Source organism: Pantherophis guttatus, chromosome 15 (genome assembly GCF_059756535.1).
Source record: "Pantherophis guttatus breed Tessera chromosome 15, ASM5975653v1, whole genome shotgun sequence".
In the NCBI taxonomy this organism is placed as follows: domain Eukaryota; kingdom Metazoa; phylum Chordata; class Lepidosauria; order Squamata; family Colubridae; genus Pantherophis; species Pantherophis guttatus.
In genome coordinates this window covers 9,042,208-9,060,249 of record NC_142077.1, presented here as the reverse complement: position 1 = coordinate 9,060,249, position 18,042 = coordinate 9,042,208, and the positions used below count along the sequence as shown (strand labels likewise).

Genomic DNA, 18,042 nt, shown 5'->3' with positions numbered 1-18,042 from the left:
ACCAAAGCAGTCATGTGGTAGGATTCCTTGGCCAGGACAGTGCCCATGCCAACCCTCAGCGTCCTGCTAGGCCAAAGCCACAGTGCCTCTTGCACTTGCTTCCTCTTGGGTTGTTCTTTACGGGTTCGTCCAGGCTTCGGGGTTCACGGTTTCGTCTCTGGTTCTCTCTTTCTTTCCAGCCTGCCTACGTGCTCCAGATCTTTCCACCTTGCGACTTCTCCGAGAGCCATCTCTCCCGCCTGGCCCCGGACCTCCTGGCCAGTATCTCCAACATCTCTCCTCACCTGATGATCGTCATTGCAGCTGTTTGAGCGACTCAGCAGGAACGGACGTTGCCATCCTCTCCTGGCCCCTGCGGCAGAAGGAGAGGGGAAAAAGTGAACAAAGGAAGGGACCGGATCCTCCCATCCCGCCGGGCTTCCGTCAAACCCTCATCGCGCAGGCAGGCGGCAGTAAAGGGTGGTGGTTCCCACAGCCTTGAATGTTTACATACGGGCTATGGTGAAGATGGACCTTGGAGGCACCCCCCCTCCCCAAGAGGCAGACTGAGCCCAGGTGGTGGTCTCCTCCTGGGCCTGCTTTTTTTTTTTTTTTTTTTTGACAGCTAACGATAGAAAAAAAAATGAGGAAGAGGAGGAACCGGAAACCGCCTTTGCACTAAATTTTGCGACTTTGGACCTTTGCACAGTTGGAAGAGTTGTTGTGGTATGCTAGATGGATGTCTCAATACACACACAGCAGCTGGCGGCGTGGACTCTGAACTGGCAGGACCTTCCGCTCCAGTCTGTGGGTCAAGGAGCATTTCACGCTCTCCAGGAAAAAGCCTCTCAACCCCAGTCCCTGACTTTCTGCTGCCCTCTCCCCCCCTCCCCCGTTTTCCTCCTCCATCCTGGATGTACAGTTTACACTGAAACAAAGCAGAGCATAAAAAAGGAGAGCTATTTTTCCTTCTTGGTGGTATTATGCAGGACTCCGTGGGTGTGTGTATATATAAATATATATATAATATTATATATATATATATATATATATATATATATATATATATATATATATATATATATATTTATAAAATATAAAAAAAACTCTAAAGAAATCTGATCCCCACAACATACTTTTTTTTTAATCTGTGCCAAAAAAAAGATGTGTTTTCAAAGAAAATCTTATTTTCATACTCCGACTTTGTATTTGTCACTCATTTGTAAGTGCGCTTCAGTTAGCCCTGGGCCTCCCCCCCCCCCCCCGCCTCCGCTCAGCCCATGGAAGGTTTCACTCACTGTACAGACTTTTTAATCTGCCTTCTCTCTCTGGTCCCTTCTCCTCCTAAGACTTAATTTATGGAACTGTTTTCTCAGCGCAGTTTTGTTTTGTGTGTCCATTGGAATACAGACTTTATTAAAAAAAGACAAAACACCCTGGTGTTAAACCCGTTATCTGCAGGAAATTTGGGGTGCCTAGGCTGCATTCGGTAAGGCGTCGTTCCCCCTTTCCTCCCGTTGAAGAAGCAGCCGCGACTTCTCCTTCGGAGACCCCCAGAAGCCATTGGCTGGCTTTCAGGATCTGGTTGACGGAACAAAAAGCCTCCTGCGTTCTGCTGGGAGACCCACTGAAGAAGAAAAAGCTAGCAAACCCTTGGCTGAAGAAACGGAACTCAGCCAAGCCAGTTTTCATTTTAAACATAGAAAATAACAGCCTTTTTATTTCTTTCTTTCTTCTCAGTATTAACACAGATGTAGTCTCTCCAATACAGAAATATTTTTTTTACATCAGTTTCATGTAGCACTCGTGGCTTTAAATAGCGGTTTGTGAGCAATGCCGGAATGTTCAGCGCAATGGGGAGGCTGCGGCTGGTTGGAGCAGAGTCTCTCGGGGCACAAGGGGGTGCTCCCCCCCCCAAGCTGCTCCTTCGGGCGTCGGTCTTGTTGGCGGAGCAGCGTCTGCCATCACTCTCCGGCTGGTGGGGCGTCTGGCAAGGCTGGCGATGCTTCGCTGCCATCTCGCGCCCGGAAGAGTAACTCTCCCGACGGGATGACCTGCTCACCATGCCAAGCGGTGGTAGCGTTGTACTGTTGGTAAAAGTCTGTGTCCGCCTGGAACATGACCAGAGCTTGGGCTGTGTGAATGCGCACGTGCTGAGCCAGGCTGTTGGCATCCAGGAACTTCTCTCCACAGGAATCGCAGGCATAGAGGATTTGAGTGTTGGGGTCTAGAATGACAGGCATGGGGCAAGATTTAGTTTCAGAGCCCCCCAGTTCCCTACCCCCATCCCCTGGTCATGAAGGTCCACCCACGCAGCCAGCATCCACTCCTCCTCCTGGACTAAATAGCCTTCTCTATTTCAGAAGCAGCTTTCTGGACTTTGTGCCTGGTAGGGTGCTGCCCCCCTGTGGCAGCTTTATTTGCTTGGGAGAGGCTGCCTGGCCCGCCCTGATCCCCCAAAGAAAGGGCGGCCGGCTCACCTGCCTCTTGGACCTGTTTCACGGCCTTGGTGATCTCGGCCTTGAGCGCTTCCGTCTCATCTGCGGTAACAGGAGCTGCGACGGGAACAACTAAGGGAAAGGATGTCCAGTCAGCGTCGCCCCCCAGGTAAGAAGGTATGGCTGGTCCCCCTCCGGCCGCTCAGCCTCAGGTCTGGGAAGCGGTGGGGCGAAGCAGGATACAGTCACACCACCCCCCTGCCTCCCCCTTCTACGGTCCAAATAGGTGAATGTTTCGTTGGCCATTGGATGTGGCACAAAGGCCGAGGCCAGACAGATGAGTGCAAAAAGAAAGGGGGGAAGCCTTTACTCACCGGTGAGCTGGGTGACCGCCGTGGCAGCCAGGGCTTCCGTGGCCAGCGTCACCATCTCCTCTGAGGCCACGGTGACGATGTTGAGCTCATCGCCTTCGCTGGGCTCCAGGAGCTTCATCCCCGCTTTGCCTTGGTGGACCGTCTTGACGTGGGAGCGGAGATTATCCACCCGGTTGAAGCCGCGGCCGCACTTGTCGCACAGGAATGGCTTTTCCCCTGTGTGGGGAATGGAGAGGGGCTGCGTCATGAGGGAGGGGCCGGGCTGGGCATGCTTGCCACTGCTCAGCGACGGCTGGCTCCTCCTCCCCCCACCCCTCACCTGTGTGGATGATGAAGTGCTTGGACAGATCGCCCACGTTGACAAAAGCTTTGCTGCAGACATTGCACTTGTGAGGGCGGATGTTGTCGTGGTGGCGGATGTGATTGGCCAGTTGGCTGGACTGGACAAATCTGCAAGGGAAGGTCATCAGATCTTCAAGCAAAGATCCCCTTGAAGTAAGAGTTGACAGGGCAGATCCAAGAGAAACCGGGGCCGGGGAGGGAGAGAAGCAAAGCTTGCGAGAGCCTACTCACCTTTTGCCGCAGCGTTCGCAAACGTAGGGTTTTTCCCCGGTGTGCTGACGCACATGGGCTATTAGAGAGCTGGCCTGGGTGAAGGCTTTCCCACAAATTATACACTGACAGGGCTTCTCACCTGCGGGGTGGGGGAAGAGAGAAAAGAGTGTGCAACCCACATTCTTGGGCCACGGACACCCTCGTAACTCCCGCGAGTCGCGGGCCAGCGTGGCAGAAACGGGGGCCCGCAGGACAGCAACCGCCGCTCGCCACGTGGAAACATACGCTTCATCGCCACGTGGATTTTTTTACCAGCTTTGGAGGCCAAAAGTGGTAGGTTTCTGCGTTTTCAGAAACGTTCAAAACGGTTAAGATAATTTGGGACGCAGATGGAGGACTTTTGTTGTACCACAAAAATGTAAAGTATTTGTTTAAAAAGCTGGCTACGGATACACACCCTTTGTGGATCCTAGAGAAATCCCTTGACTTAATATTAGTCTTGGCTGCAGACCTCCCTCCAGACACAAGCAGATCCCATTAGGGAGCTCTTCCTGCTGAGACTGAAGTCCGGAAGGAACAGCTCAAGGTGCCGTTTCCAGGGTGGGTAGGGTGCGGGGACAGGGGACACATGCTCTGAAGCCCCAGCCTCTGGCAGATAGGGCTCTTCCACAGCCTCAGCTGTCGCTGCAACTGAAGTCCGCCCGAAGACTGCCCAGCTCCCGACTCACCTGTGTGAATGCGAACGTGCCGCTGGAGAGCCCCTGGGTCGGCAAACTGGCGCTGGCAGTGTACGCAGATGTATGGTTTCTCTCCGCTGTGGATGCGGAGATGCCGCTTCAAGTTACCTTCAGGGAAGGAAAGGCAAAAGCTACTCGAGGTGGCCTGTGGTGGGGAAGCTGCCACCGCCGCCCCGCTTGTGCTCAGGCCTCGAGGGCGGCTGGCCCTCGGCCGAGTCTCCCCCCCCCCCGTACCTGAGGTCGTGAACTGCTTCCCACACTCGCGGCACTTCAGCGGACCGTCGGCAATGTGGATCTTCAAGTGGGCTTTGAGGTTCCCCACCTGCCGGCAGTTGTGAGAAGCTGGTGGTGAGAGGTAGGCGGCCGTATCCCCTGCCCCTTCCCCAGCACTGAACCAGGTGAGGGAAGGTGGCGGCCCTTGCCCTCTCTCTCTCTCCTCACCTGGTTGAACATCTTCTCGCAATGAGGGCACTGGTGCTCTTTGTCGGTATCGTGCGTCTCGAGGTGCCGCATTTTGGAGGTGGGGTCAGAGAAGGAGCGTACGCAGTAGTCGCACTGGTAGGGCTTCTCCCCGCTGTGCACCAGCTGGTGGCGCTTCAGGTTGCCCGAGGTGGTGAAGAGCTTCCCGCAGTCCTCGCAGCGGTACCTGGCCTCCCCCGTGTGGCGCTTCTTGTGGAGGTTCAGCAGGCTGAGAAGGCGGTAGCTCTTGCCACACTCCTCGCAGCTGTAAGGCTTGAGGGGGCTGCAGTGCGGAAGAGACGCTGCCATCAGTCCGCCTCCCCCGGCAAGCCCGCAAGAACGGCCTCGGCGCCTCAACCACTCCCCCGAGACAGTGCCAGGTTTTCTGGGCCCAGGGTTGGAGCCTCCTGGGCAGAGAAGGGCAAGTTGGGCTGCCCCTGGTCTCCCTCCCGGGATGACCTCCTCCCTCCTCCTCCTCCGCCCGCCCTCCCACCTGTGGGTCTTCTCATGCGCTTTGCAGGCCGCGGGGTCAGAAAAGGCCTTGCTGCATTCCCGGCAGGAGAAGGGCTTCTCTCCCGTGTGGATACGGATATGGCGCTTGAAGTTGCCCGTGTGGGTGAACTCCTTTCCACAGTCCTTTGGAGGAAGCAAAGGCACCGCTGGCCACCCTCGCCTCTACCGCCCAGTTGCCCAGCCCACGCAGCGGCCTGCCTGCGAGCGCTCGCCCAGTGCCCCTGGCTTGAGGCTGCCCTGTTTGAAGCCCTTCGCTTGCCTGCCCACCTGCCCCTCTGCCAGCCCAGCCTAGCTCAAGGTCCCCCCCGTCTCTTTCCACCCTTGGCCGAGTGCTTGTTGCCTCTACTGCAGGAAGACAGAAGAGCAGAAATGCCAGCTGGAGAACTTCCCCCAACTTGGAGCCGGAGAGAATGAGAGTTTGGTGTGGAAAGGAAAGTGGGTCTGCGAGCTCCCAGAGCCTCGGCCAGGGCAGCGGAGACAACCAGACAGGTGCCTCTACCCGCATTGGTGGCAACCTGCTGGGCCCCACTTCCCCTTTTTGCTGGGCCTGTGGCTGTGACAACAAGGGTATCGCTGCCATCTGCTCTCACTGTCTTTCGCCCTGTAGCTTCCACCTGAGGGGCTTTGCTCCTACCCACCCACCCCCAGGTGGCTTTTTGCTACAGCATGGACCCTACATGCCTGATGCTTTGGGGGACGGCTCTTTCAACAGGGCTGCTCTCCTCCTGGGGCAGTTCACAGGCCCCCAAAGCTCACCTCACACTTGTGGGTCACGGAGCCGTACGCTTTGGACTCTGTCCTGTCACTGTACGTCCCTGAGCGCAGCAGCCTGGCCTCTCCAGCGTTCTCCTGCCCGGAGTCGCTGCCTCCGGACTCGAAGTCCTCGGGGACGCTGCCGTTGGTTAGGAGGGTCGGTTCGGGCTCCTCGGCAGTCTTGCCGTTGCCCTCCGCCTCGGAGGGGGGTTCTTCCTCCTCTTCTTCGTGGCCTTCCAGCTCCACCTCCATCTCTGCAGGGACTTTGAGCGTCGGAGGGTCTGGCGGAGCAAGGAGGCAAAACGGGGCTCAAAAAAAAGGCAGCGGGTTTCCGAGGCTGTCCCTAACGCCACTCGGGAGCGGAAGCCTCTTTGTCTGCTAGGAGGGTCTCAACGACCAGCCCCAGAAACGAAAAAGGAGCAGTACGGCGTAGCCAGAATGTGATGGATTCGCCACAACTCCCTCAGAACGTAAGTCAACGGAGGGGTTGCCACGCCAAGGTTGTCAGCGGCTCTGCTTCCAGACGCTTGGCGCAAGAATCCCCTGTGCGTAGAACATCCCTTCCGCTGTCACTGCATCTCTTGATCCAAACCCATTTTGCACACTTCCCTTGGGCGTGACGGACTTTTTTTCCTCTCTCTCAGTAACTTTACATCCCTGCCTTGGTGCTCACCAGTTTCGCTGGCCTGAGAAGGAAGAGTGGAGATGGGACTGCTGTCTTCGTGGGGCTCCTCCGGCGATCCCTCCGGCGTCTCCCCGGGGCCTGCTGTCCCTGCGTCTGGAAAGAAGCACAAATTTGGCAGCACCTTCGAGACACCAGCGGGCCACAGGAGCAGGAAGTGGGGACTTCCAAGAGGGGCCAGAAGAGGAGGTTGCCCTTGGAGCAGAGCGGGGAAACGATTACGCTAAATGTTCTGCTGTTTGGCATGATTCATAACGGTCTGCCTTTCCTGTAAGCGTTGGAAAGAGTTTAGCTCGGAGGGATAACGGGAAATAAAGGTGTTTAAAGTTATGGCTGAAGGAGAGAGGCATCCCTTTCTTTATGGCAACAGAACTGCCCACTCAAGTTGGGCAGTGGGCAATGGGAAACTCAGGTGGGGCAGAGTTACTACTGTGGAACTCGCACCGACGTAAATTTTCAACTTTTCAACAAGCAAGACACATTTGAGATTTTTAAGTTCTCTTGGTAAAGGTAAAGGTTCCCCTCGCACATATGTGCTAGTCGTTCCCGACTCTAGCGGGCGCTGCTCATCTTCGTTTAAAAACTGAAAAGCCAGCGCGGACCGAAGACGTCTCCGTGGTCATGTGGCCGGCATGACTCAATGCCAAAGGCACACGGAACGCTGTTCCCTTCTCACCAAAGGTGGTCCCTATTTTTCTACTGGCATTTTTTACGTGCTTTCGAACGGCTAGGTTGGCAGAAACTGGGACAAGTCACGGGAGCTCACTCCCATTACGTGGCACTAGGGATTCGAACTGCTGAACTGCCGACCTCTCGATCGACAAGCTCAGCGTCTTAGCCGCTGAGCCACTGCATCTCTCAAATCTTGAGATTTGGGAGAAACCAGGAAAAAGATAAAATGTTGCTTTTCTCCAGTGCATTTTCCCATTAACCCTACAGCTGCGCTACCGAGAAGAGACTCCTGGTCCCTACCTGGCCTTTGACCAGTCTCGCTCCCTTCCGCCGCTATCGCCTCATCCTTCGGGTCCTCAGCAGGATGGGCCTCTTCGGCCGGCTGGAGGCTGCCAGAGATCGGCTCCTCCTGCTCCCTGGGGGCTTCCAACTCTGCTTTGTGCCTGCTGTTGGTCGTTTTCTCCTGCCCTGGGATGGGGGGGAGAGAGAGAGAGAGAGGGAGGAAGCAAGCAAAAGCCATTCAGGCCTCTCCAGCCAGAAACCCAGCAAGCAGGACAACCGGTGGCAACCTCCCCACACCTCGGGGACCAGTCCAAAGATCTGTTTTAGCCTGCCATGCTTTTGCCCATCAAGGTCAGCAGGGCCCAACCTTCCCATTTCCACTACATCTACAGAAACTGGGCATCCGCAGCCAGCTCAAGATTGTCAGTCCTTGGATGGCCCTACCTGTTCATCATAAAAACTTAATATTTCTGGCTCAACAGATCTATAGCTATCGTACCCCTCTAATGATAGACCCCAAGTTTCCAGTACAACACTGAAAGAAAACCAGAGCGGCCAAGCACATATCGGGTGCATCGCATCGCATCCCCTCCATTGCTTCCAACAGAACAAAGTCAACAGTGCTTTGAGACCAGGAGAGCAAAATCATTCCTGCTTGCCTGTCCTTTCCCCCCCATTCCCACCCCCACCCCAAAGACCCAGCCTCAAGCTAGGAAGTTGGGGCTGCACATTGGCAAGGCCTTCCCTTGTTGGTGCTTCCCCATGTCTTCCAAAGGCCGGTATCGCTTCCATCAGCTTTCCGCTGTGAGAGTTTGGCATTAGTATAACAAAATGCCCCCTTTGTAGGACACAGCCTACACGCAAACACCCCGGAAATGTTGGCTCTTGAAACCTGCCGAAGTGCAGCTCAGCTGCACAGCCACTTCCTGGGCCCGGCTGGAGACGATGGCTTCCTCTCCCAACAGGCCCAGGGTTTGAGGCGAGAAAGGGATCCGAACCCAAGGACAGGAAAGTGCCCTACCAGCCACTGTGGAGATCTCCAGGCCAGCTGGTGCCGAGAGGGCCCTGAGCGTGTTGCAGGCTTGGACGACCTCCTGCATCTGAAGGAAGGTGCCCACGGCCAAGACGTCTTCCACATTCTCCGGGCTGAGGGTCAGCTTGGCCGTGTACATGAATTCCAGCACATGCTCCAGACCTGCAGGAGACACCCCCACAGCCAGAAGATGAGTGCTGGCAGCAGTCACCAAATACTGCCCGTCTCCCTGCCGGCCTCAGGATGCTCTCTCCCAAAGCACAGGCCCCCACCTCTTAGTCAATGCTGCTCTAAGCTGGACTGCATGAGAGGCTGGAGGCTCTCTAACTTTGGCAGCTACTGTATGAGAGAAGGGGATCATTCGGGGAGAACTCAAAGCTGGCATCCTGTTCCTCACCAAGGCCAATTCCTCTAGCTGGACCCTCACTCCCATCTACCGCCCATCTCCCATCCCTAGCATCGGGATGCTCCCAAATCTCATCTCGGGGAAGATTGGGGGACTTCTGCACCCAGTGAAAGGTGCAGGAAATAAGCCTAATGAATGGAACAGAACGGAATGGAGGATAGGATAGGATAGGATAGGATAGGATAGGATAGGATAGGATAGGATAGGATAGGATAGGATAGGATAGGATAGGATAGGATAGAATTCTTTATTGGCCAAGTGTGATTGGACACACAAGGAATTTGTCTTTGTTGCATATGCTACTCGGTGTACATAAAAAGACAAGATACATTCATCAAGAATCATAAGGGACAACACTTAATGATAGTCATAGGGTACAAATAAGCAATTAAATCATACTAGGAAATAGATGATAGATAGATAGATAGATAGATAGATAGATAGATAGATAGATAGATAGATAGATAGATAGATAGATAGATGATAGAATTCTTTATTGGCCAGGTGTGATTGGACACACAAGGAATTTGTCTCCGGTGCATAAGCTCTCAGTGTACATAAAAGACAAGATACATTCGTCAAGAATCATAAGGGACAACACTTAATGATAGTCATAGGGTACAAATAAGCTATCAAATCATACTAGGAAACTAGATAGATAGATAGATAGATAGATAGATAGATAGATAGATAGAATTCTTTACTGGCCAGGTGTGATTGGACACACAAGGAATTTGTCTTTGGTGCATATGATCTCAATGTACATAAAAGACAAGATACATTCATCAAGAATCATAAGGGACAACACTTAATGATAATCATAGGATACAAATAAGCTATCAAATCATACTAGGAAACTAGATAGATAGATAGATAGATAGATAGATAGATAGATAGATAGATAGATAGATAGAATTCTTTATTGGCCAGGTGTGATTGGACACACAAGGAATTTGTCTTTGGTGCATATGCTCTCAGTGTACATAAAAGACAAGATACGTTTGTCAAGAATCATAAGGTACAACACTTAATGATAGTCATAGGGAAACAGTCAATATAAATCATTAAGGATACCAGCAACAAAGTTAAAGTCATGCAGTCATAAGGGGAGGAGATGGGTGATGGGAACGATGAGAAGATTAATAGTATTGCAGACTCAAGTGAATAGTTCGACAGTGCTGAAGGAATTATTTCTTTAGATAAAAGAAAGCAGGGAAGGCTTCAAGGCTGCCAGCCTCCAGTCGACCAGGTGTCCCCCCCCCCCGCGCCCCTACCTGCCGCGTTGCTGATGTCCAGGTGGACCACGTCCTTCTGGTCGGCGAAGAGCATCCTGAAGTATTCGCTGCAGGCCGCCAGCACCGCCTTATGGGCCTTGAAGTCGATGCCGTCCACCACGAAGGTGCAGTCGCACAACAGGCCCAGCTGCCGCTGCTGGTTCAGCTGCTCCAGGACTTGCTGGCTGTGCTGCGGGAAGTCCATGGCTGGCGGGGGGAGAGAGAGAGGGGGGCATATCAGGGGCTCGACGACGCCTCCTTCCCCCCCCCACCCAGCCGAGTTTAGCCTGGCCTACCCTGCAAGGCTGTTGTGTCGCGGGAAAGGAAGAGGATGCATCGCATCCTTTCACCCGCATCCCAAGCGAGGGATCCGGGCGCCGCCTGACAACCGCCGCCCCGCCCCGCCTGCCTGCCTGCCTGCTTTCCCGGCGATCGTCGGAAAGGAGACCCAACCCTCCCCGCACCCCGAGGAGCTCTCTTTTGCCCGATCTCGCCTTGCGGGGATGGACCGATGGCCCCTCTCTCTCTCAGACCTCCCCCCCACCCCGGTCCCGGCGCTCCCCGCCCTCTCGGCCCCCGCCCTCCCGGCCCCGCACCTGCCATCCCACGAGCGTCACATCATCCCGACGGCGGCGGCGATCATGGTGACACGGAACAGACAAAGGGCGCCGCCATTTTGCGCTTGGGCGGAAGCGGCGCTCCGAGAGCGGATGGTGCCCTCTTTCTACGGCGCAGGCGCCGCGGGGTAGACTCCTCCCCTCCCCCCCGCGCTTTCCTCCACCTACCCCCGCCCAGGCCTGTCGCGCAGGCGCGTTAAGCTTTCGCGGGTGAAGGGGGGGGGCTGTGAACACAGCCGCCGAGCAGGTCACGTCGCCATGACGACCAAAGCGCCGAGGCCCGGTGTAGGCCCGAAGCCTTTGGGGGAACCAACCACCCGGCTTCATCCGTGCGGGGTGGAGTTGGGGGAGCTGAGGTAAACCTCGGTCGCCTCCTCCTCCTCCTCCATCCCACCAAAGGGGAAACCGCCTCGGCAGCTGCCGGAGGGCGCGGCGGCTTCTGGGCTGGCTCCCGTGTTTTGCCAACAAGAGCCGTGTGGATCCTGTCAACAGCCCGGCGTGTGGTGTGGTGTGGTGTGGTGTGGGCCTTCCACTCCCGGCCCCTTTTGAACGGGCTGCGTTTCTCATCCCTGTGGGGAGGGGAGTGAGCAACAACAGCCCTGCGAGGTGGGCCGAGAGCGCCTTTCTTACCCCCCCCCTTCCCCCAAGCAGCAGCTTGGGGTGGGGGGCTCGTTTCTCCTCAAGCATTGGATTTGGGGGTTGGTCTCTCAGGCCGCCTTATGAAGCGGCTCGGGGAGCCCCCTTCCAGGGCAGGGAGGCTGGGCTGGGCCTGGAATGGGCCCCCCTTTGCCCCCTCCCCCTCACTGGGGTCGGAGCCAGCTTGGAGGGCCTTTCGTCAGGCGGCTCTATTTCCAGACCATGACTCACTTCTTCCCCCACCCCCGTCCCCTCTTTGCCCCCGGCCCTTTGGCCTTCAGAAACTGTGTGTCTGTGTGTGTTGGATGCAAGTTACAACACAAGGACAAAAGCTCCCTCTTTCCTCGCTCCTGTTTCTCTCACCCACGCCAGAGGTGGGGTTTCAGCAGGTTCTGACCGATTCTGGAGAACCGGTAGCGGAAATTTTGAGTAGCTCGGAGAACCGGCAAACACCACCTCTGGCTGGCCCCAGAGTGGGGTGGGAATGGAGATTTTGCAGTATCCTTCCCCTGGAGTGGGGTGGGGATGGGGATTTTGCAGTATCCTTCCCCTGGAGTGGGGTGGGGATGGGGATTTTGCAGTATCCTTCCCCTGGAGTGGGGTGGGAATGGGGATTTTGCAGTATCCTTCCCCTGGAGTGGGGTGGAAATGGGGATTTTGCAGTATCCTTCCCCTGGAGTGGGGTGGGAATGGATATTTTACAGTATCCTTCCCCCGGAGTGGGGTGGGAATGGAGATTTTACAGTATCCTTCCCCTGGAGTAGGGTGGGAATGGAGATTTTACAGTATCCTTCACCTGCCGTACCCAGCAAGCCATGCCACGCCCACCAAGACACACCCACAGAACCGGTAGTAAAAAAATTTGAAACCCACCACTGCCCCCCCCCACCACCACCCAAATAATACACGTTCACACAGCCAAAGTCAGCGGGTGACTTGGAAGAAAGTATTTTCCTGTAATTAAAAGTTTACATTTGTTTTTTTTGTTTTTTTTACATCGTTTCAATTCCCCTGAACAGGTTTTTTTTTTCCTCTCTCTCTCAGCTTGTAGGGTGTAACTGGATTTGGAGGTGGGGTGCAAAGACGGGGACGGGGAAGGGAGGGGGAAAAAGAACCCTGAATCTAAGATATGAACGTGTTAACATTTTAACTTGAATGCTTCCAAGATGTACAGCAGGAATCCTAAATAAGTTCACCAGAGGTAAACTCCATTTATTTCCTATTGTATAAATTTCATATCGCATCCTCTTTCTTTTTTTTTTTTTTTTCATGTCCCGTCAACACTTCAAAACGTTAAAATTGCTGGCTGCAGAACTGGAAAATTCAGCTCCAGCTGCCTTCCAGCTTTGCTGTTCCTTTGCTGGCAAAAAACGAAGGTATTCTTTCCCCTTTCAAAGGGAGTTGGAGGGGGAGGGGGGAAGGGCAGCTTTGGCCCGCTTAGGCTCTTTGCCGGCATCCCTTTAACCTTCAGCCCTGGATGACAAACCGAAACATCTCTTATTGACGGGGAACACAAGGACAGATCTGCTTTCCACCCCCCACCCAGCCCAGCCTGGCTCCCTGCCCGCTCTCCCGAACTGCTCCTGGAGCTCAGATTTTAATCTCAGTCCTGAAGGTTTGCTGCACTTGCTCCGATGGCTTGGCTGGACTTCTCCTTGCCTTGACGGTCAGGCAGCCGTCTGCCCCCAGGGTGGAAGTGACCGATGTGGGGTCCACATCTTCAGGGAGTTGACATTTGTGGGTGAATGTGTTGACGATGGTCCCATCAGCTGCTAGCTGCCCGTGGGAGGAGGACAAAGAGACAGCAGTTAGGGCCCACGAGAGTCTGAATCCTGAAAGTTGATGTGAATTGCTCTTCCCAAGGTTCAGTTGCCGAATTGCTATGAAATGGGGAAATTCTGGCCATGCTGCCAAAACTGAAGCTGGGGCGACTCAGTCTAAAAAGGTCTCTTCTTTTGCCAGACTGGCCCCCAGAGAGGCAGCTGGCATCAGGAGAAAGGCTCCCTGGGCAGCGTTTCGGTCAGCATTGACTGGCAAGTCGGGGAATGTTCCCATTGCCATGTGCATCCCTAGCATAGTCAGAAGGGCACTCGGGTGGGGGCAGGGAGCCTCTTGGCTGCCATTCTTAAGACAGCGATGCCACTGCTGTCCCTAGGCTGCAGGCTTTGCTCCATTAGATTGCAGGGGGCACATCCAGGTTCTTTTGGGCAGGGAGGGGGAGCTCTAGCACATTAAATCTTTTTCCAAGCAAACCAAGGAAAAAGTACAACTCTTATAACTCCCGTTTCTTGTTAATTTCCACAGTGGGACGATATTGGGATGCTCGCGGGATAGGCAGAGAACCTGAAGATCAGAAAAAGCTACTCCCCACTGCTGTGGATCCAAGGAAGTAGCTGCCTCAGCTTTTCTCAGCCAAGCATCTTGGGGCTACCCCACCACTCAGCCCCAGCCGGACTGCTCAGCTCTGCTTTAAAAATGGCTCCGGTTGTTTCCAAGATAGGGGGGCAGCCCAGCAGTAAGCCACTCACCTTCTCAGCCCTCACTTCAATCTGGTTTTTGGATGTGGTAATGATAATGTCTTCGGGGGAGAAGTCACTGACATCCACGGCAAACTGGTATGTATCGCCCAAGGTTTTGATGTTTCCCGTCCCGCCAGCCCGGCCTGTTGGGAGAAGAGATACTCTCTCGATTCTTGATTCCAGCACTGGGGACATGTTTGCTGGCAAAAAGAAAATTCTGGGGCGGGATCCTGGGGCAAGCAGGATTTGCCTTCTGTGCCTCCATTGGGCCTCCCAGGTGGCTCTGCTTGCAACAGCTATTTGAAAGATGCTGCATGGCCAGGCAGAATTGCTGGGGGTGCTACTGAGCTAGGCCCTGAAAATCCCACCTGATCGAGGGGGTACTCCCTCCCAAGAGACCACAGACCAGCCTGGAGCTTAAGAAGTGCCCCAAGGACTCTTATGGCCAACAGGCGTCCTAAATGGCAGGGGCTGGACACATCACATTTCAAGCCGTCTCTCTCTACCCTGTCAAGTGCCCATTTCCCCCTCCTCCCTGAGATCTTCGCTAGGTCCTGTTTAGGACACGGCCCTGTGGCCAACAGAGCTAAGAACGGAAAAGACCAAGCTGTCCTTGCTTGGCTTTGTGGCTTGGGATGCACTGAGACAGAGGCTGGGGAGCTTGTGCGAACCCCCCCTTTGTGCTCCTCCGCCTTTCACCAGTGCAGCCAGGCCAGGTGCAGGGAGGATTATCCTGGAGCAGAATGGTGGCGCCTGTGTGCCCATCATTCCAAGAATGGTTGGTGTAAACAAAAAAAGAGAGTTTACCCTAAACAGCGAAAACAGTGACAATCTCCTCTCCGCGGTCGCACAGCTTAAAAGTGGGAGCCTTGACTGTGGGACTGGCTAGACGAGAGCCAGGGGAGAGACCCAGGCAGCCAGGGGTCAAAGGCCACCTACCTATTCAGCCCTCTCTCCCCACTTGCCTGAGAAGCTTCGGGGATCCGGATGGGGCCTTAGGAACCCCCCCAACGTATTGTCGAATATTCCGTGGGCCTTCTCCATGGGACAGCCGCCTGCCTGGTCGTGTTCTGCCAAGAAGATGGTCGAGGGTGCCGAAGCAGTGAGCCCTGAGAGGGTGGCTATCCAAGTGGATCGATGCTGGAGGAGCTGCCCCCTCCGGAAGTCTCACCCGACAGAGCCACCCGGGGCAGCTGCGGAGCCTTTAAAAGCCTCGGCTGCCTTCCAGGGGTCTTGTCAAAGAGTCTAAATTTAGAGTGTTCTGCAGGACACGGCCAATGCCTCTGGAAAGCGTCCCATAGGCACGGGCTCTACACAAACAGAGAGAGGCGGGAGGGAAGGGCTGGCCCTCAGCATTCCATCCATGACTGGATCATCCCCCTGATTGGCAGCAGGATTGGCCTTCCACAAGGAAGGGGAGAGCCTGGCATGGAAAGCAAGCATCCCGAAAGAGGAGGGCAGAGCCCAGGACCCCTGTTCCCTGTACCCCCCCCCAATACTGAAGAGGGGTTCCCATTTCTCCAGGGGTGAGGTTTATTTCCCTGGCAGCTCAGAGAGCCTGGCATGGGCCTCCATGTAGAAGATGGAGATGGGAACAGGCCCTGCTGGCAAGCATCTCACAGCCTGTCTGCCGAAACTGTCTGGGGGCAGCTTGTAGCTAAACGCAGCTGCTTAGTCACCCTCCTCTCGGGGCAGTCTGAGTCATTGGGCCTGCGGCCTCCTGTGCCCTTTTTTCCTTCCCCCAGAACAAGCCCCAGAAGGCAAAGCGTCCTCCCTAACTCAGCTTCCATCTATTGCCCATCGCATTGCGGCTCTTCTGGCCCTTGGCTCCACTTCTGGGGTGCTGGCAGGAGGAGAGAGGGGCCCGGGGACTCCCCAGGCAGAGATTCACGGACCGTAAATCATCCGGGAACCCACTCAAGAGTTCAGAAATCATGGCCAATTTAGAACTTGGCGGGGACTGTTTGGGAAGTTCCTGCTGATGCTTTTTGATTTCAGGAAGGGAGTGGGTGGGTGTTACACTTTATATATTCGATTTTAATTGGTTTTAAATTTTATAAATCTATGTGTTTTAATATGGCTGCACACCGCCCTGAGTCCTTCGGGAGAAGGGTGGTATAGAAATCTAATAAACTTCAAACTTCAAACATGCCTTTTGTTTCCCTTGCTGCCGGAATGGCCCTCTGAGCTCACCTTGGAGCACACGGGCTCTCCTGCCCTGCAGCCTCTGCTCTCGGCCTCTCCTAAGAGTTCTCTTGACCTGCAGCAAGCAGCACCCTCCAACACCCCCCCCCCGTTGTCTGTCCCCTCCCCAGAGACCGTGTGAGTAGCTGCCTGCCCATTTTTGTGGCTAGCCTGTTGGGATGGCAAGGATCATGAGAGGCCGCCGTTGTTCCTGGCCAGGATGTTTTGGGAGGAAGTGGTTGCAGCCCCTTCCAGCAATTGGCCCTCCTGATCTTGGTTCTGCACCCCCTACAGCTGGCCTAGACCTTGGGAGGTGAGCATAAACTGGGATGCTGAGTGACCGAAACAAAGGACCCTCGGGCGTGGGTGGCAAGGTGTAGGCCGGCCAGCCAAATGGGGCTGTTTGCCAGCTGCCTGCCTGCCCACCCACCCCGCCTTCCTCATGCTGCTTGGCGAGAAGGCTGGCTTGAGCTGGAATAGGCTTGCTGGAGGGCCTTTCCTGTGGGTCCCAGAGAGAGTTCTGGATAGTTAGAGGTCAGGGAGGGAGGAAGAGAGGGAGGTGTGGGAGAGAAAAGGGAGGGCCCGGGAGACAGGTGTGTGTGTATGCACCGGATCTGGTCAGGGCAGAGGCAGAGGAAACTGGCTTCAGAGAAGTCAGCCTGACCCAGGATCAGGAGCCTTTGACAGACACATACGCAGGCACCCTGAGCCGGCTGAGGTGGAGTGAGTCTCCTTTGCACAGGTTCCAGTCGGGGCCATTGAGGGGACCCTGGTTGTCTTTGAGGGGGGGGAGGGGGAGAGTGTGCATTGTTGTCTGCCTGTTGTCTGGATTTCCTTTAGCATCTGAGGCTCCCTCAGGCGATAAGAGATGCCACCTTTCTAGAGCTGCCCTGCAACCAGGCAGGTGGATCCTGTCGGAGGTTTGGCCCTTTTGCGGCTGCTGTCAGGGGAGCATCTTCCCTTTGCAGAGTGACCGTCTTGGGGGCTGGGGGATCTGGGTGCGCGTTCCTCTTCATTTCACCTTTTCAGAAGTTTTGCATTTCAGGGAAAGGTGTCTCCTCACTTCCGTCCTGTGGCCAAGATCCCTACAAGCCGCAGCAGGAGGCCTCTGGGGACCCCGTCCGTCTTGGTGCTTGCAAACAGACGGCTTGGATCCTCTTCCTCCTCTTGGGCTGCGTCCGGCGTTTCCACTCCCAGCCTCGGGGCATGGCTGCTGAGAGGCCAGAGAGAGCCGGCAGGGAGAAAGAGAGAGCCAAGAACAAGGAGGAAGAGGAGGAGACTAATGTGTTCCTGCCCTGGGAAGACAACTGGAGACCCTGGCCAAAAGCCCGGCGCAAGGTGCACGGTAGGAGCCTGGGAGATCCCACCCAGCCACAAGAGTGGCTTCCACATGGGTGGCACTGAGGTTGGAGCAGGGGAGAAATCTAAAATTAGTTGCTACTGGTTCTGTGGGTGTGGCTTGGTGGGGGGAGGGTAATGTGACTTTTTTTTTTTTAACTTTTAAAACCATTTTTCTACAACCTCTTCGGCCGAAGAGGTTGCAGAAAAAAATGCTTTTAGAAGCCTCTGATGATCGTGCGGCTCAGCTGGGATCGTCAGAGGCTTTTAAAAGCATTTTTTCTACAACCTCTTCGGCCGAAGAGGTAGTAGGAAAAAAAAATGCTTTTAAAAGCCTCTGACGATCCCAGCTGAGCCGCACCATCAGAGGCTTTTTTTTTTTACTTTTAAAAGCATTTTTTTGGCCGAAGAGGTTGTAGAAAAAATGCTTTTAAAAGTAAAAAAAACAGCTTCTGATGATTGCACGGCTCAGCTGGGCATTGGGGGGGGGCAGGGATTTTGCTACCGGTTCTCTGAACCACCCGCCACCATCGCTACCGGATCAGGCGATCCGGTCCGAACTGGGAGCATTTCACCCCTGGGTTGGAGGCG

General features: G+C 54.9%; 4 protein-coding genes and 1 long non-coding RNA gene across 16 annotated transcripts in view; 3 read left to right on the top strand and 2 right to left on the bottom strand.

Annotated features, from left to right (window-relative positions):
• Positions 1-932, top strand: part of SPEN (spen family transcriptional repressor) — a 55,008-nt gene extending 54,076 nt beyond the window's left edge. For all 6 annotated transcript variants that reach the window (XM_034401568.3, XM_034401569.3, XM_034401570.3 and 3 more), the window contains one exon: positions 180-932. In XM_034401568.3, the coding sequence (XP_034257459.2) occupies positions 180-311 (132 nt within the window). In that variant the 3' untranslated portion in view covers positions 312-932. The remainder of the gene's footprint in view (positions 1-179) is intronic.
• A 732-nt stretch (positions 933-1,664) lies between these two features.
• Positions 1,665-11,449, bottom strand: ZBTB17 (zinc finger and BTB domain containing 17). 2 transcript variants are annotated; one of them, XM_034401612.2, is made up of 15 exons: positions 10,754-11,449; positions 10,158-10,364; positions 8,466-8,639; positions 7,463-7,630; positions 6,482-6,586; positions 5,812-6,089; positions 5,036-5,178; positions 4,525-4,825; positions 4,318-4,405; positions 4,075-4,191; positions 3,365-3,485; positions 3,111-3,241; positions 2,792-3,007; positions 2,460-2,549; positions 1,665-2,206 (listed from the first exon to the last, which is right to left on the bottom strand). In XM_034401612.2, exons 1-15 carry the CDS (start codon positions 10,758-10,760, stop codon positions 1,944-1,946), a joined length of 2,409 nt encoding a protein of 802 aa, XP_034257503.2. In that variant the 5' UTR covers positions 10,761-11,449; the 3' UTR covers positions 1,665-1,943. The 2 variants fall into 2 exon arrangements, with proteins under 2 accessions (XP_034257503.2, XP_034257502.2); XM_034401611.3 differs by lacking the exon at positions 10,754-11,449 and adding an exon at positions 10,454-10,624.
• LOC148111876 (uncharacterized) lies at positions 2,448-6,820 on the top strand. 2 transcript variants are annotated; one of them, XR_015729946.1, is made up of 5 exons: positions 2,448-2,586; positions 2,704-3,286; positions 5,407-5,544; positions 6,069-6,278; positions 6,453-6,820. It is a non-coding gene; the product is annotated as an uncharacterized LOC148111876 (long non-coding RNA). The 2 variants fall into 2 exon arrangements; XR_015729945.1 differs by having other exon boundaries at positions 2,704-3,679.
• Positions 10,962-18,042, top strand: part of LOC117654731 (chloride channel protein ClC-Kb) — a 19,528-nt gene continuing 12,447 nt past the window's right edge. The window contains exons 1-4 of one of the 5 annotated variants that reach the window (XM_034401587.3): positions 10,962-11,130; positions 13,715-14,025; positions 16,245-16,426; positions 17,159-17,458. In XM_034401587.3, coding sequence (XP_034257478.2) covers positions 17,320-17,458 — 139 coding nt within the window. In that variant the 5' untranslated portion in view covers positions 10,962-11,130; positions 13,715-14,025; positions 16,245-16,426; positions 17,159-17,319. Of the gene's footprint in view, positions 11,131-13,714; positions 14,026-16,244; positions 16,427-16,991; positions 17,459-18,042 lie in introns of those variants that run through there. The other 4 variants (XM_034401586.3, XM_087879013.1, XM_034401588.3 and 1 more) reach the window with 4 other exon arrangements.
• HSPB7 (heat shock protein family B (small) member 7) lies at positions 12,335-15,243 on the bottom strand. The gene is made up of 3 exons (XM_034401582.3): positions 14,895-15,243; positions 13,939-14,072; positions 12,335-13,186 (listed from the first exon to the last, which is right to left on the bottom strand). Exons 1-3 carry the CDS (start codon positions 14,971-14,973, stop codon positions 13,001-13,003), a joined length of 399 nt encoding a protein of 132 aa, XP_034257473.2. The 5' UTR covers positions 14,974-15,243; the 3' UTR covers positions 12,335-13,000.

Excerpts from the sequence above, each read along its gene's own strand:
- ZBTB17 (XM_034401611.3), bottom strand. The coding sequence starts at position 10,499 with ATGCGATGCATCCTCTTCCTTTCCCGCGACACAACAGCCTTGCAGG. Across the intron at positions 5,179-5,811 it reads CCGTGACCCACAAGTGTGAG|GACTGTGGAAAGGAGTTCAC; the intron begins GTGAGCTTTGGG and ends CTTCCTCCAAAG. Across the intron at positions 3,008-3,110 it reads GCACTTCATCATCCACACAG|GGGAAAAGCCATTCCTGTGC; the intron begins GTGAGGGGTGGG and ends TTCCCCACACAG.
- HSPB7 (XM_034401582.3), bottom strand. The coding sequence starts at position 14,973 with ATGGAGAAGGCCCACGGAATATTCGACAATACGTTGGGGGGGTTCCTA. Across the intron at positions 14,073-14,894 it reads GGATCCCCGAAGCTTCTCAG|GCCGGGCTGGCGGGACGGGA; the intron begins GCAAGTGGGGAG and ends TTCTCCCAACAG. Across the intron at positions 13,187-13,938 it reads TTGAAGTGAGGGCTGAGAAG|CTAGCAGCTGATGGGACCAT; the intron begins GTGAGTGGCTTA and ends TCCCACGGGCAG.